This window comes from Mobula hypostoma, chromosome 27 (genome assembly GCF_963921235.1).
Source record: "Mobula hypostoma chromosome 27, sMobHyp1.1, whole genome shotgun sequence".
Taxonomy (NCBI): Eukaryota; Metazoa; Chordata; class Chondrichthyes; order Myliobatiformes; family Myliobatidae; genus Mobula; species Mobula hypostoma.
Window position 1 is genome coordinate 8,828,183 of NC_086123.1, and position 18,380 is coordinate 8,846,562.

The 18,380-nt window shown below is 42.2% G+C and overlaps 1 protein-coding gene across 2 annotated transcripts in view; it reads right to left on the minus strand.

The window, feature by feature from the left end:
- Positions 1-18,380, minus strand: part of ksr2 (kinase suppressor of ras 2) — a 376,394-nt gene that overhangs the window by 46,265 nt on the left and 311,749 nt on the right. For both annotated transcript variants that reach the window (XM_063034229.1, XM_063034228.1), the window contains one exon: positions 17,825-18,198. In XM_063034229.1, the coding sequence (XP_062890299.1) occupies positions 17,825-18,198 (374 nt within the window). The remainder of the gene's footprint in view (positions 1-17,824; positions 18,199-18,380) is intronic.

Below are 18,380 nucleotides of genomic sequence, written 5' to 3' on the forward strand. Positions count from 1 at the left end.
GCATAGTACTTTAGTTGTGGCTGACCAGAGGCCCACAAAAGTTGGTCATGAATCCCTTGGTTTTGAATGTTATGCCACTAATCATCCTACAAAGTACAACATAATATGCTTTTATAACTGCTTTATCAACTGCCTGCCTCCCTCCCCATCAATGTCTAATTTTAATGATCTACATCCTTATGGCCCCTGTTCTCTCTGTGTGTTTGCTCTTGAAAATTGTTTCTTCTAGTTTATATTGATTCCCATTGATCTTTCTACTGGTATACACTGAGTGGTCACCTTATTAGATACCTCCTGTACCTAATAAATTGCCCACTGAGTGTATGTTCATGGTCTTCTGCTGCTGTCGCCCATCCACTTCAAGGTTCGATGTGTTGTGTGGTCAGAGATGCTCTTCGGCACACCCCTGTTGTAATGTGTGGTTATGTGAGTTATCGTCATCTTCCCGTCAGCTTGCACCATTCGGGCCACTCTGAACTGACTTCTCTCAGTAACAAGGCATTTTTGCCGACAGAACTGCTGTTCACCCAATACTGTCTGTTTGTTGCACCAGTCTCTGTGAACCCTAGAGGCTGTTGTGAGTGAAAGTTCTCGGAGATCAGCAGTTTCTGATAAACTCAAACCACCCTGTTTGATAATCATTCCAAGGTCAAGGTCACTTAGATCACATTTCTTCCCCATTCTGATGTTTGAGCTGAACAACATCTGAACCTCTTGACTATGTCTGCGTGCTTTTATGCATCGAGCTGCTGACATGATTGGCTGATTCATTATTTGCATTAATGAGGGGAAAAAGTGTATCTAATGAAATGGCCACTGAGGGTACAATACCACACCTTTCTACGTTAAATATAATCTAGTACATATTCATCTATTCAAGTAGCCTATCAATAGCCTTTTGCAATCTGTTACTCTCCTCTTTCTCATAGTGAACTCCTTCCAAATTTTGCATCATCTGCAGATTTGGAAATTATTGCATACATAGATCCATGTCTAAGTTATTAATATGTTATTAGAAAAAAAAACAATGGTGCTGGAATTAATGTCTGGGAAGTACCATTCTATACTTTCTCCTTGTCTGATAAATGACCATTCACTATTACTCTGCTTCCTCATACTTTGCTGATTTTCTATCCATGCTGATACTGGCCACTATGCAAACAGTTTTGATGACAAGTTTCTCTCATCCAGTCCTTTATCAAACACCATACCAATTACAATTTCCTTATTCACTGATATCATCATATCAAAAAGGTCCTTTCATTAAACTCAGAAAATTCTTCCAATTAAGTCAAATTCTGCCATCAAACACAATATATTTCATTTCACTTTTAAATGATACAAACTGCTCAATATTTGACTACAGTTTAATAAAAAAGAACCTGGGTGCTTCCTGGTCTGGAATGAAAATAACTGGGTAATTCTGCCTTTAATCACACCCAGGAACTATACTTGTGCAAATAGCTGGAAATTACATTGACAACTGTTTTGACATCTATCCTCAGTTCATTAGCTGCTGCATTTATTGCTGTGGACACTGGAAAATATGTATTTTAATGTGTTTATATGCCGATTAGTAATCAATTACCCATGTTCTGCTTTATTGATGAGTTATAAGGTCAACTTTCAACAGACTGCATTTTCTGTCAGGAAACTTGGTTTCTTGCCATGTGATTACTGCTCAGAGGATTGACTTGAAATAGATTAATAAATATTTAATGTCCACTTTGAAACAATGAGATAATGTTGACAAACCCTCATGGGACAAGGAAGCCTTCCCATACAGTTAGTGTAAGTGAACATCAGGGACTCACTGCTTCCCCTTTTCTCATGTCCACTAGTTGCATGTAAGTTTCCCCCTGTGATTCAGGGCCCTGTAAAACTATCTTTATATTCAACACCACCAAGCACCAGCCTCCACCTTCTCCAGTTCCATATTTACGACCTACCCTAAAACTGTTCAATTTGAAATTCAGATCAGCTTTTTGACAGGGAGGCCAGCGATGTCAAGAAATGCTTTGAACAAATAACCTGGCTGCTACGAGCACTGAAGGACAGTTTTGGGTATACCAGTGTCATAATAAATGTAAAGTAAGAAGAAAGTCTTAGTTTTCATGGGAAAGAGAATACACAATTCTGGGCTGAAGCATTAAATAACTCTCAACTTTGAAGGAAACAAAACCTGAATCTCCTCCTTTCTCCATACTTTAGTAACTTCAAAATCAAATACATTTCTTAGATAAGAGTCCTCAGCCAATGCAATACGTATGCAATGTTCCAGAATATTTGTTATGTAATATATGTAAATTTAAGGACAACTTGGGGATTTTGAGAGCACTCAGCATCTTAATCAACAACAGGCTAGTCCTTTGGGCACTAGAGACTGAGTTGAGATTTACTTAGTTCTTGCCGCAAAATGCCTCATATCCTACTAGTGTCCACTTGACTCAAAGTGTATCAGGCAAGGTGGTGTGACAAAATACACAGAGCCAATTAAGCAGTTTATTAAGTTATCTTGAAGATGTGACCAGAAACAGATATAAACACAAGAGCAGCCTAAGTCAAGGGGCACATGGAAGGAAATATACTTGTCTTCTAATATGATGGAATATATAAAAACATGTTCACTCTTCAGCTATTCAGAATGAGATGGGGGAATCATACAAATATGTAGATCATGTTTCACAAGGCTAGAAACTTTCTGATAGATTAATAATATTCAGCAAACTACAGAGAACATATCAGGTTTACTGAGAAGAGTAAAATAAATCACAAGTTCAATGGCATTCTGTAGCCTGACTGTTCTGTGTAAAAAATCCAACACTTAACTGAGAGCACCATAATTCTGATACCTTAGCTTGCAGCTTTGAAAGTTCACACTGAAACTGAAAAGCATTCTGCATTTGTGACTTTGACTGGTTTCTTAAAAAAGAACCTAAAAAATTGGTTTGCGTATGTTATCATTGTTTTCACATTGTAATAATATGTTTAAATCCTTTTTAATAGGTGCTGATCACTTTACCAATCTTTACTGAGTAAAGCTGTGCCCATCATGAAGTTGGACTGGGCACTTTAGGTCACTAACAAAATAGTGCAGTTGATCTTATTCCTGTGTCAGGAATGCACCTAATGAAATCACTAGTTAACACAATACATATTGAGTCCTTAAAGTTGCTACAGCTGGGGGATGGTAATGGGGACAAAGCACCCACTACCTATTAAATGCTCCCAATGGCATGTGTCTCAAATAGCCTCTAACAACCAATTTTTCTGTCCAACAACCAATTTTCAATGCATTCAACATTACTCAAACTCTATAACTTCGAGATGAATTTTCTTGCAGACATTTACAGGAAAAAATAGAACAGAATTTAATGAAAAATTATACATAAACAAAGACTTACAAACTATAATGCAAAAGAAGGCAAACTGTGCAAATAAAATTATACTGAAAACATAAGTTATAAAGAGTCCTTGAAAGTGAGTCTCTCGGTCACAGATGGCAGTAGCAAGAAGAGGGTACGATCTGTATGGTGAGGGTCTTTGGTTTCTTGTGGCAGTGCTCCATGTAAATGTGCTCAATGGTGGGACGACTTTTCCTGTGATGGACTGGGCTGCATCAACACTTTCTGTAGCTTTTTCTGTTCCTGGGCATCCATGTCTCTACACCAAGCCATGATGCAACCAGTTAGGATATTCTCTACTGTGCATCTATAGAAGTTCGTCAAATTTTTTAGTGACAAGCCAAAGCTATACAAACTTTTAAGAAAGTAGAGGTGCTGTTGTGCTATCTTTGTGACGACACTTACATGCTGATCCCAGGAGCAATGCCCTGATACGTTAATGCCAAGGAATTTAAAACTACTGACCCTGTCCACCTCTGTTCCCCTAATGAGGTCTGGCTCATGGACCTCCATAAATATATATAAAAATAAACATAATATAGTATCTGTAAATAAATATAAATACATTTATATATAAGAATATAGTAGAAGTTCTTATAATCTGACCAGATCCTCTTATCAGGTTATGTGCTTTGAAAATAATATGGAACTACGTCCACCAAGAAATTCATTCTGAATTTGTTGTGCTAAACTTACTCTAAATTAATTACAGTATTTTGGAATCTCCATCTAAAACTCAGTTCTATTGAGAAAAATGGGATTTGCATTTCACAGGCAGAATTCAATGCACTGTCAACACCATTGTGCAGGTTGAAGGCTGAATTTCCACGAAGTCATTCTCTCATCTTCACTGCATTCTCTTTGAAGATGATTAGACCTCAAATCCCAGTTTTACTTTAATATTATATTTCACATACATTTTGGGACGTTGTCTATTACAGGTATTTCTTTAAAAGCTACATGAAATATAAGGCACCCAAAGGCAGTGGAATGCATTAATAAATCTCTTAGTTGGTTTTTGGTATGTTATTTATTTTCCAAAATGTGTAAGATAACATCATGGCCAAGCAGCATCTGTAGGAAGAGGTGCAGTCGACGTTTCAGGCCGAGACCCTTCGTCAGGACTAACTGAAGGAAGAGTGAGTAAGGGATTTGAAAGTTGGAGGGGGAGGGGGAGATCCAAAATGATAGGAGAAGACAGGAGGGGGAGAAATAGAGCCGAGAGCTGGACAGGTGATAGGCAAAAGGGGATACGAGAGGATCATGGGACAGGAGGTCCGGGAAGAAAGACAAGGAGGGGGGGTTGACCCAGAGGATGGGCAAGAGGTATATTCAGAGGGACAGAGGGAGAAAAAGGAGAGTGAGAGAAAGAATGTGTGTATAAAAATGAGTAACAGATGGGGTACGAGGGGGAGGTGGGGCCTTAGCGGAAGTTAGAGAAGTCGATGTTCATGCCATCAGGTTGGAGGCTACCCAGACGGAATATAAGGTGTTGTTCCTCCAACCTGAGTGTGGCTTCATCTTTACAGTAGAGGAGGCCGTGGATAGACATGTCAGAATGGGAATGGGATGTGGAATTAAAATGTGTGGCCACTGGGAGATCCTGCTTTCTCTGGTGGACAGAGCGTAGGTGTTCAGCAAAGCGGTCTCCCAGTCTGCGTCGGGTCTCGCCAATATATAAAAGGCCACATCGGGAGCACCGGACGCAGTATATCACCCCAGCTGACTCACAGGTGAAGTGATGCCTCACCTGGAAGGACTGTTTGGGGCCCTGAATGGTGGTAAGGGAGGAAGTGTAAGGGCATGTGTAGCACTTGTTCCGCTTACACGGATAAGTGCCAGGAGGGAGATCAGTGGGGAGGGATGGGGAGGACGAATGGACAAGGGAGTTGTGTAGGGAGCGATCCCTGCGGAATGCAGAGAGATGGGGGGAGGGAAAGATGTGCTTAGTGGTGGGATCCCGTTGGAGGTGGCGGAAGTTACGGAGAATAATATGTTGGACTCTTTCCCTCCCCACCTCTCTCTGCATTCCGCAGAGATCGCTCCCTACACAACTCCCTTGTCCATTCGTCCCCCCCATCCCTCCCCACTGATCTCCCTCCTGGCACTTATCCGTGTAAGCAGAACAAGTGCTACACATGCCCTTACACATCCTCCCTTACCACCATTCAGGGCCCCAAACAGTCCCTCCAGGTGAGGCAACACTTCACCTGTGAGTCGACTGGGGTGATATACTGCGTCCGGTGCTCCCGATGTGGCCTTTTATATATTGGCGAGACCCGACGCAGACTGGGAGACCGCTTTGCTGAACATCTACGCTCTGTCCGCCAGAGAAAGCACGATCTCCCAGTGGCCACACATTTTAATTCCACATCCCATTCCCATTCTGACATGTCTATCCACGGCCTCCTCTACTGTAAAGATGAAGCCACACTCAGGTTGGAGGAACAACACCTTATATTCCGTCTGGGTAGCCTCCAACCTGATGGCATGAACATCGACTTCTCTAACTTCCGCTAAGGCCCCACCTCCCCCTCGTACCCCATCTGTTACTCATTTTTATGCACACATTCTTTCTCTCACTCTCCTTTTTCTCCCTCTGTCCCTCTGAATATACCTCTTGACCATCCTCTGGGTCACCCCCTCCCCCGTGTCTTTCTTCCCGGACCTCCTGTCCCATGATCCTCTCGTATCCCCTTTTGCCTATCACCTGTCCAGCTCTTGGCTCCATCCCTCCCCCTCCTGTCTTCTCCTATCATTTTGGATCTCCCCCTCCCCCTCCCACTTTCAAATCCCTTACTCACTCTTCCTTCAGTTAGTCCTGACGAAGGGTCTCGGCCTGAAACATCGACTGCACCTCTTCCCACAGATGCTCCTTGGCCTGCTGCGTTCACCAGCAACTTTGATGTGTGTTGCTTGAATTTCCAGCATCTGCAGAATTCCTGTTGTTTAGGATAACATCATAGTCAGATTGCACTGACAGCACAGAAACAAAATGTTATCTCAACTGGTCTTACGCCAAGGCTCTCCAAACACTATCTATGTCATTGCAACATATAGTTTCACGTCCCTCTCCTCCCCCACCCCCACAGACTTGCCTTGCACTTTTAGTGATTACAGGTTGCTTGTTCTCATCAAGGAATGTGAATCATCACCAACAATTAACAAAACTTATGATAAAATAATTATCAGAGTATCAAACTGAAGGTATGTTTTTCATTTCTTTTCAAGATGCACAGTCATGCTCCAACTGATGAGATGAATTATAATCCTTTGGATAGCAGGTTACAGCAAACTACATTAAAAATGACAGGCATACAACCACCTCAGCTTTTGCTTACAATATATGCTGTGCAGAAATTGTTTGGCCTTTTTGCCTCCGAAATAATGATCAGACATCTAAAGCGTCCCACTGAGTGTGAACTGTGATGTGTTGTAAACATGAAGAGCATTACGTTAAAACAAATTATTGCTTCCTTTTCTAAATGGATAAAGAGCGAAAACAGCTTGCACTTTCACAGTGCCTTTAATACTGCGAGAGTGATTGGCAGGACCATTATCAGGTGAAGCATTTCAGGAGATAACAACAGATTGGTCAAAAAGGAGGTTGTAGGAGGCTCACAAATGAGGAAAGGGAAGTAATGCAGCAGAGAGGGGCAATGAGGCCTAGAACACAGCATAACATCAAATTAAATTTGTGGATTATCAAGAATCCAGAAATGGAGAAGACCATAAGACCACAAGACACAGGAGCAGAATTAGGCCGTCTGGCCCATCTTGTCTGCTCTGCTATTCAATCATGACTGATCCTTTTTTCTATCTCCTCCTCAACCCCAGTTCCTGGCCTTCTCCCCATAACCTTTGATGCCATGTCCAATCAAGAACCTATCAATCTCTGCCTTTAATACACCCAACGACCTGGCCTCCACAGCTGCATGTGGCAACAAATTCCACAAATTCACCACCCTTTAGCTAAAGGAATTACTCCGCATCTCTGTTTTGAAAGGGTGCTCTCTATCCTGAGGCTGTGCCCTCTTGTCCTAGACTCTCCCACCATGAGAAACATCCTTTCCACACCTACTCTGTCTAGGCCTTTCAACATTCGAAAGGTTTCAATGGGATCCTCCATCATCCTTCTGAATTCCAGCGAGTACAGACCCAGAGCCATCAAACGTTCCTCATATGATAACATATAATAAGAAGATAGAAGGTAGCTGCTGAGCTAGATGAGTCAAAAGAAATTGCAGGCACAAGGTCGTCTATAAATTTGCCAGTGACATCACCATTGTTAGCAGAACCTCAGACGGTATTGAGGAGAGAGATAGATTGGCTGTTTGACTAGTGTAGCAATAAGCACCTTGCACTCAGCATCAGCAGAACCATGGAACTGATGGTGTACTTCAAGAAGGGGAGAACACGCACCAGTCGTCACTAAAGTGTCAACAGTGGATAGACTGAGTGGCTTCAAGCACCTGGCCATCAGTATTTTAGATCAAGCATGAGGGAAGCTCACCAGCAGCTATACTTTATCAGGAGTTTGAAAAGATATGATATATGGCCAAAAACTCTAGAAAACTTCTAAAGATGTACAGTAAAGAGAATTCTGACTGGTTGCATCACAGCCTAGTATGGAGCCTCCAGTCTACAGGAATGATAGAGGCTGCAGTGGGTTTCACTCAGCCCGGTCCATCCCAAGCACAAGCCTTCCACCACTGAGGACGTCTTCAGAAGACAGTGCCTCAGGAAGGAAGTGTCCTTCATGAAGGGTCATCGCCATTCAGGACCAGTCCTCTTCTCATTGCTACCCTTGGGGAGGAGGTACAAAAGCCTGAAGACCCACACTCAACATGTTGCGAACACCTTCTTCCCCTCTGCCATCAGATTTCTGAACAGACGATGACCCCATGAACATCACCTCACTATTTCTCCTTCACACTATCTGCTTAATTTTATTTTATCAATTATAGTACTTGTTGTGTCCTGCACGGTATTGCTGCCGCAAAACAAATTTCATGACATATGTCAGTGATTATAAACCTGATTCTGGTTCCGATTCTGAAAAATGGGTGACAATATTACATTGGGGGCATTCACAGTAAGTAAACAAGCATAGGGTACAGGTGGCAGAATCCTGGATGTCTTTTAGCTTACACAGGAGAGAACAAGTGTAACCAGTCTGAGGTGCACTGGAATATTGAAGTCTGGAGGTTCATCAAAGATTTCAGCAGCAGGTAACCTGAGTTAAGAAAGAGTTAAGGAGGTGTAAGTGAACAAAATACCACACTTCAGATCTACACTGGTTACAGGATGAATTATTTTTTCATCAGAGAAAATAACTAATGGGTATCGTTACTGCACTGAATTGCTACATAAAGCTGGATGGAGCCATATAATTGTCTCAGCTCTCTATATCATCCCGATGACATCAAATGTGAAACTCAATGAGAACAAGACAAAGAATATTTAAATGCACGCCTGAAAATGGTTAGTCCTCCCTTCAAAAGCCTGAACCTAATGGGCCTTGACTTCCACTGCCGTGGCAGAGAGAAGATTAAGAAACGTGTGCAGCATTCAAGTTGTAAATCCTCTATCCTACGTTTTTTTAAAAGGATGATAAATGATATAAGTAAATTATATTATTTCACACTTCTGAGATTCAGGTTTGGGTTAAAGGGGTCAAAGAGAAAATAGTAAATTGGAAAATGGACCCAAAATTGATTTGGTGTCAGAAAGCAAAGGGTAATAATCAATAAGTCTTTTACTTGAACTGACCTGCACAACCCTAATCCTATCTCAACAACAGAGCACTATAGACCATCTCTTGCCCAACTATGGACTTGTCTCTGAGTGAATTTGTTTGTTTTTGCAGTAATGTCGTGTTTTGCCCATTTTTTTTTGCTCTCCACTGTTGTTGTACAATTGAAGTTCTGTGTGTTGTCTGAAGCTACAGTATGTGTCTGTGATGTTGTTGCAATCAAGTTTGTCATTGTAGCTGTTCTTATGCACATGGAAAAACACTTGACTCAAGGACTGCGGATTTGGTTAATGAGGTGGCTAATATACTATATGTGAGTCTTGCCTTTATTAATCATGGCACTGAATTTCAGAGCAGTAAGGCCATGCTGGAACTGTATTAATCATTGACGAAGCCATGCTGGGATACTGTATACTATCTCCAACACTCATTTATCATACATTTGGCTCACAGAAGAATCTAATAGATCTAGAGAGGGTGTAAGAAATTTCCAAGGGTCTTCGCAGCACTGAAAATTTTTAATTCTGGACAGGCAAGGGTTGTTTTCTTTGCAGTATAGGAAAATTAAAAGACAAAATATATAATTGTGGAGGCCAAAGAGCAAATCACATGGACAACCAGCAATACAGAATTAAGTTAATTGATAAAAGGAGAAGAGGGGAGTGGAGAGCAGACAAAACTCACCAGAAGGCAATGGGGGGAAGTTTGGAACTTACAGCCTGGAAGTGTAGTGGAGGTAGGAACTTTCATTACGTGTCATAAGTAAGTGATATGAATTGTCATAATTGTCAAGGCTGCTGATCAAGGAATGGAAAGTTGGATTGATCTAAATAGACCTGTTTTCGGCGATCCAGGTACAATATGCCCAATAGCCTCCTTCTATCTTATAAGTTTTGATGATTCCAAGTAATGCATCAGCCAGGTGTTGCTGATTGAAGGCCTTGCAACCAGGCATCTAGAACACACATAAGCCCAGCATAAAAGGTGGAAGGAGCAGATCACCTCACAAACTGCCCACCCCATCAGTGGAAAAGACTCTGGTTTCCACACTGGCCTGTTAGCCACCTCAGAACCTATACTGCCAGTTAGTTTATCCTCCTTAGAAACTTTATCGAGATCCAGGGCTGACTGCAAGACAGTTAGCTCATTAGTAAAGCTCTCCAAACATGTAGCTTTCAACGGAAGCTCTTAATAAGATTTCAGCTTCAAGATGAGTGGTGTGAATACGTTGCTATATTTTGTTCAGCCTGCCAGGTTTTTATATGGTATTGTCATGGATTATGACTAGTTGCTATTGTTACGAGAATACACATAAAATTAAGATGTTTGCTGGCCTGGGCTAGCATCAGTGGCATCAGCAGTTGGTCTGCCACCTGCCCTCAGGGGAAGGAGAGATAAGGAACAATGGAGCAGCGTCTGGAGATGTGTAATGAAGGGATGTGGGAGGAAGAGCTGTCTGGAGCGGCTCCCCCCTTTGAACCCTGAACTGTTTGAAGTGATGGACAGGCGATACCCCAGCAGGGGGATAAAAAGGGACAGGTTCGCTAAGACAGACACACGCCACCCGAGGTAACGAGACCCTGGAAGCGGTACGCTTCTCACGAGTGGGTGAGAAGTACCAGACAACGACCAGGGTGGAAAGGTACGATCAGCGGGAACCCGGTGTGTGTCCGCCCTTGCCTGGGTGCCGGGTTCACTGCAGAGGATCGACCGCATCTGGAGGAGGGGTCACAGTCGGTGACCTCAGGTGACATCACCAAGGACCCGCCCAAAAGTTGCTCGTGAGCCATCCCGCCGGTCTGTGAGTGAAGCTGTGCTGAATGATGAGTTGTTCCTATTCTATGTCTCTCTTCCCCCACGTTGTCCACCGCCATGGCAACGATTACTGCGAACTGAACTACTAACTGGACTGAACTTTGAGTCATTTTCAAATTGGTCATTTACCCCTAGACAACGATAGAGCTTGATTGATGCTGTTATCTTAATTCTGTGCGTTTATCATCGCTGAACTGTTGCATTTATTATCCTTTCGATTAATGTGTTGCTTGTTTCTTTAATAAAACTTTCTTAGTTCTAGTACTCCAGACTCCAACTGAGTGATCCATTTCTGCTGGTTTGGCAACCCAGTTACGGGGTACGTAACACTATATGACAAAATCCCATATGAAAGATTATTAATTTTTATGCAATCACTACAAGTTTAGAAAGCCATAATAATCACTGTTGATTTCCAGTAGATTCGTCATTACAGTCCACCTTCAAGATGGGAATAAACTGTTGTGATTTTTTCATGTCAGTTACAAATCCAGAAATGTTATTCCTTCATATACTGAATAGATCTGTAATATAAACTTAGTGATGTGCAATATACTGCTTTCATTGTTAATCCAATTTGTCAAAAGCAACTGCTTGAGAAATAAAAACATGGGAATATATATATTTAACTTTGTTTCTAATTCAGGGAGTATTTAGTCAGGAGATTCCCCTCCGGAAATTAAGTCTGCCTGAATGTGTACAATTTATGAAAAGAATAAGCTTTCTTGCTGAGAGAAATGTATCATCAACTATTTTTTTAATTAAAAACTTACATTCTTAAAGTGGTAGCCTTCCTTTCTGAAATCCAAAGGCTGTACCCAAGTCAATCAAGTAATGTAAAACCTTTGCACACAAATTTAACTGCAAACTAGTGATGCCTGGAAATTGTAGATCGTCCTCTTTTTGGTGTTGCAAACATGTCTGCTAATGTCCAGTTTAATTTCCCAGAAAAATACTGAAATTTACAGAAAAAACATTCAGATTCATGCCATGGAAATGAGGAAAAAGACGTGGGAAGTGCTGGGGATTTAGGAGGTGACTGTGCACTGGGTGACCACATGTCTGAGGACCTTTAAAGAAACAAATAGCTCAATCAACTCCGATGCTGTGAGAGAACCTTAGCTTTTGCCTGGCGCCGTATGATAATTAAGCCAATAATTGCTGCAGGCAGTTTTTAATACACATTTTTTAGAAAGATAGTTATGGTCAGTGAAGGGGGGTCCAGTGACGTGTTAACCACTGAAGAATGAATAGCTTCTAATTGACCTGGAAATGACCAAGGCCACAAATCAACATGTGTAAAGCAGCTTTGATGTGTAATTCGCACTTTAAGATTTACAGGCATTGGATCTGTTTATGCTTGAAAATTGACTATCTGGAAAAGTGCTAATGACCACTTCGGGGCCACTTTACAACACTCTGGATAGCTAACCAGTCATTTCACAGTGTGAAGCAGCTGCCTCAGTCCCAACTCATTGATACTGCTCTCAAGCCCCGAATCACATTTGTAACTGAGTTACAGCCTGCTGATGGAGGATCTGATCTCTCCATCGCCTACACCCGAACCACATCTAATAATCACCGCCTCCTCCATCGTCCTACTTTGATTAGAAACCACTCTCAAGCCTCATCTTCAATGTTAGATCTCAACTCTAACAATATTACTTGTGGATCCCACCCCTCACCTTCCCAATCTTGCTTGCAGAGTTCCTTAACCAGTTATTTATCTTGGTGGTCTTTTCAACCTGAGACAAATTCATTTCAGCCACTGGCTTTCTCACTAGCCGCACATATCTAATCCCAAAGATCTGCCTTGACCATATATTTGCAACAAAAGAAGAGTGCAACATTTCAGGGAAAGGTTGAGGGTGTAACAGGAATTGAGGTTTGCAGTAGATAATGGTGGCATCCACTAGTCTCGCGAGACCATGGATCTGCGCCTGGAAAGTCTAGCTTCAGTCTGTGTTGGTAGAGCAGTGTCTGTTGTGGCTGTAGAGGCCCACATGGGAGTGACAGTCTCAGCTGCAGCGACTGCACTTGAAGGCGCTGTCCTCCAGTGTTGTCTTGGTGCTGTTTTTTCAACGAGTGCGCTTTTCTTCAGCAGCAAGCCTCAGCTTCTCTTCTCCCCTTTTTAGACCTCTGCGTAGTTCCAGCCTCCAGTGAGAGCGATCGCTTGTGATGTCCTCCCACCTCTCGACATTCATGTTCAGTGACTTCATGTCTCTCTTGCAGACATCTTTGAAACGAAGATGAAGCCGCCCTTGTGCTCTCTTGCTGGAGGCCAGTTCCCCGTACAGCAGACCTTTCGGGATCCTCCCGTCTGACATGCGGTGCTTGTGGCCCAGCCAGCGGAGACGGTGTTATTGGAGCAGGGTGAAGAGGCTGGGTGTCTGGGCGCGGGCCAGGACCTCATTGTTGGTGATTCAGTCAATCCACTTGATGTCCAGGATGTGTCTCAGGCTGCGAAGGTGGAAGGCGTTGAGATGCTGCTCTTGTCTGGAGTAGAGGCTCCAAGTCTCGCTGCCGTAAAGCAGTGTGCTGAGGACGCAGGCCCTGTAGACTGCAACCTTGGTGTGCATCGTCAGCTTTCTGTTCTCCCAGACTCTCTTTGTCAGCCTGGTGAATGTTGAGACTGCTCGTACAATCCATCTGTTGATCCCGGGGTCTAGGGAGAGACTAGGGTGGAGCCAAGGTATGTAAACTCGTGAACTACCTCCAGCTCATAGTTGTTGACGGTAATGGCAGGGGGGTGCTCAACGCCTTGGCCCAACACGTTGGTCTTCTTCAGGTTGATGGTCAAGCTGAAGTCCTGGCAGGCTCTTGAGAAGCTGTCCATGAGGTATTGCTGTTGCTCTTCAGAGTGTGTTGCCAGTGCCGCGTCATCTGCAAACAACATGTCCCTGACGAGTACTTCACGGGTTTTCGCCCTCAGCCGGGACAGACTGAACAGCCTTCCGTCCGATCTGGTGTGGAGGTAGACACCATCAGTTGATGTTCCAAAGGTGTGCTTCAGCATGATTGTGAAGAAGATGCCGAACAAGCTGCAGGCAAGCACACAGCCCTGCTTTACACCAGACGTTGAGGGCCGCAGAAGAAGAGCTGTCAAACTGAACAACGCCCTTCATGTCTGTGTGGAATGACTGAACTATCCTGAGGAGCCTCAGGGGACAACCAATCCTGGCGAGGATCTTGAAGAGGCCGTCTCTGCTCACAAGGTCGAAGGCCTTCGTGAGGTCAATGAAAGCGATGTAGGGTGGTTGTCTTTGCTCTCTGCATTTCTTTTGTAGCTGTCGAAGGGAGAAGATCAGGTCGATTGTGGAGCGTTCTGACCTGAAACCACACTGAGACTCGGGATATACCCTTTCGGCTATTTTCTCCAGTCTGTTCAGGACCACGCGGGCGAAGACCTTCCCAACGATGCTGAGCAAGGAGATTCCCCTGTAGCTGTTACAGTCGCTTCTGTGACAATGTTGCAGTCTCTCATGTCTTGCGGCACTGCTCCCTCTATCCAGCACTGGCACAGTAGTTCGTCCACGATTAAAGCAATGGTTGCTCTGTTGCCATGAAACATTTGAAGTTATCAAAACCATGACTTCAGAAAAATGAGATATTATTCTGGAATGAGTATCCTCATTAAGCTTGGCCAAACTTTGTTGCTTGCAATACTGTGCCAAGTCTTAGGTACGATATATATAACTAGGCTGCCTAAGACCTTTGCACAGTATTATAGTAATTCAATTTATTGCACTGTACTGTTGCCACACACAAAAAAAACAAACAAATATGATATACTTGAATGAAGATACACCTGCTCCTGATATGGCCTCTTTTGTGCCTTGAGAGTGGGAAGGGGGCAGGGAGAGGGGAATCATGTTGGGAAAAGTGGAAGGGAGAGGGGAGGGAGTGGGAAGCACCAGAGAAACATTCTGTAATGATCAATAAAGTAATTGTTTGGAATCAAATGATCTTGCCTGCTGTCTCAGGGCTGAGTGTGTCTGCACCCACACACCCTTCCCCCACCCCTGGCACTCCTCTGCCACCTGTCCTACACCGCTCCCGCAGCAGTCCACCGTCACCACTCCCAACACCATACGCTCCCACCAGATTTACAAACTCGCTCTCCACTCCACATTGAGAAATCCAGCATTGTGAAAAGCTATATATATATGTGTGCCTAAGACTTTTGCACAGTACTGCATAAAATATTTACGAGCATCCACCATATTCAGCTTCTTGGCCAATGACACACTAATCATTCTTGTCTGCTGCCCATGTCTATCAAATTTTCATTTTGGCATAATTCATAGCCACATAAGCAAATCAGCAGCTAGCGACAAACAAAAGTAATATGTGGTATGATATAAGGTGTCAGAAAATCCTCAGCCTGTCACTGCCGAACACTAACACCTCATGTGATGAATGGACAGATTTGAAATCCACAATTACGGGCACCAAACTGAGCCGAACATTAAAGAAACTTTGTAAATATTTGCTTTCACGCAAATATCTGCTCCTCAGATGAAGAAGGGAATCTGAAGACAACTACTTCCATAAACAGTAGAAAACACTACACTTTTTTTAACACTATTTGGCTTGAGGTTATTGGTGTTATGGACAGTGTCAGAGTTGTTGGAGGTTGCATTTGGACATAGATAGGATGCAGATCTGGGCTATGAAGTGGCAGATGGAGTTTAATCCGGAAAAGTGTGAGTTGATACATATAAGAAGGTCGAGCGTGAAGGCAGAGTACAAGTTCATGGCAGGATTCTTAACATTATGGAGGAACAGCTCAGGAAACATGTCCACAGGTCCCTTAAAGTTGCCACACATGTTGAGAGGGTGGATTAGAAGGTGTATGGCATGTTGGCATTCAATAGTGAGTGGACTGAGTTCAAGATCTATGAGGTAACATTGCAGCTCTGTAAAACTCTGGTTAGACCACACTTGGAGTATTGTGGTCAGTTCTGGTCACCTCATTATAGGAAGGACGTGGAAGCTTTAGAGAGTGTGGTGTGCAGAGGAAATTTACCAGGATGCTGCATGGATTAGACAGTGAGTATGAGGAAAGGTTGAACAAGCTAGGGCTTATCTCCTTGGACCAAAGAAGGGTGAGAGGTGACTTGGTAGGTGTGTATATGATGATAGAGTGGATAGCCAGTGCCTTTTATCAATTAGCAATGGCAACATAAGTGAGCATAATTTTAATGTGATTGGAGGAAAGCACAGGGAGGATGTCAGAGGTAGTTTTTTTTATGCTAAGAGTGGTGGGTACGTGGAACACACTGCCAGGAGTGGTGACAGCAGCAGATACATTTGGAATATTTAATGGACTCTGAGTTAGGCACATGGATGGAAACAAAATAGAAGGTTATGTGGAACAGAAGAGTTATTCTTGGAGTAGGTTTAAATGTTAGCTGAAGGGCCTGTACTGTGCTCTACTGTGTTATGTTGCAATTAAATGCTACTGAGAAATCCAAGTGGATCACTAACCATCAGATTTCACTTCATTTGACAGTGTGATTGCTGCAAGGTTGCTTGTAACACATTGCCTACTTTTGCATCAACTCCTATCAGTTCTTAGAGATGTAATTATTAACTACATGAAGCTTCGAATACTCAGCAGATATCATATATACAACCAATAATACCAATGATAACATTTGTTTCAGAATAATATTCACACATTTCTGATCACTGAAAACAACAAATTTTTTGGTTAATATGGCATATAATAATATCACTGGACAACAAAGACTTTGCTTTCTGAATACTTTTGGGTTTTCCTTATGGATTTTGGGCTACTGATCATGAAAATCAGCATGAAATTTCCCTGTCACACATCATTTTTTAAAGTTACCTATATTTGTTATTTCAATACATAATTTAAGTCAGTATAACTGATGCCAAGATTAAGGAAGGCATTTTTGTTGGTCCACAAATCAAACAGGTAATTTCAAGAACTTCTGGTGGGACCGGAGAAAATCGCATGGAACGTATTCAAAGATGTTGTTGAAAATTTTCTTGCCAACTACGGAGCACTCAACTGCTGGTTGACAACATGCTTCAAACATACAAAACCATGAAGTGCAACATGTCACTAAAGATTCATTTTCTGCATTCCCATTTAGACTTCTTCCCTGCAAATCTGGGTGCTGTCAATGATGAACATGGTGAAACATTTCACCGGGATATTGTGATCATGGAGAAATGGTATCAGGGTAACTGGGATCCATCAATGCTGGTTAATTATTGTTGAACGATTGCAAAGTGTCAGCACTATTATGCAATTAAACACATTATATTCCATGAAAGTTACTATCTTGTTTCTCCAGTTTTCTAAATGATACACATAGTCGGAAATTATACTTGGGTGCCATAAACAAAGAAAAATTTCTGATGGAACAAAACTTTTGAAAAAAAGTGTCCAGTATATTTATTCAACGTAGTTATGTAACATATGGATCCACTTTTAATTGGCATTATAATTGAATGGGAAGAATGAAAAAAAGGGCACATTTTTTTTTACGGGTTATTCTACAGTGTCAAGCTTAACATTAAGAATCAAATACGGCCTGGAAAAATACGAGATAAACACCTCTGTGTCAACTCATAAATGGTGATTCACCATATCACATAGCAACCCATTCAATTTTTATTAGACTTCATGTTGCATGCGAAAAGGTTGAAAGTGTTATTCTCTCTAAAATGAAAAAGTTGAGTGTGTTATACTCCTAAAGATGAATTGCAGCAATTTTTAAATCTTACTTGTTATAGCTATTCAATATCTGTAGAAACAGGGCTTCTATCTTTTATTAACTCTCAAAGTAAACGGTATTAAACTGTCACTTACCTGGTGATGATAGCCAAGTGAGGAGGGCTCATACAGGCTCCCATAAAAAGTACCACATTCTCATGCCTGGTTTGTCTATATGCCATCACTTCCCTTTTGAAGAGCTTTAGATGGTCCTCGTTGTCCCTTTCAATATCAATCAAGCGGATTGCTACCTCTCCATGCCAACGACCATGATAGACTTTCCCAAACCGTCCTTTGCCAATGAGTTCTCCAATTTCTAGTTGCTCAAATGGAATATCCCATTCCTGGAGGAATATACTGGTCTGACTTGCTTTCCGTGGAAAATTCCGTGCAGACAATAATGATAGATTCATTTCCTCAAAATCATCTTCTGAGCCATCTGACTTATAAGCATCATTTACATCTTCGTTCTAAGTAAACAAAATAATTTTCGATTAACCAATCAACTTGCAGGGCATACTTAAGTTCTAAGGAAAATATGTAAAATAACAGCAAAAAAGTTTGAATATATAGCATTACACTATATTTCTTTGTTCAGAATTAACATTGAAACCAAGGACCTCCCAAATGTATTTTTCACAATATTCAAAAT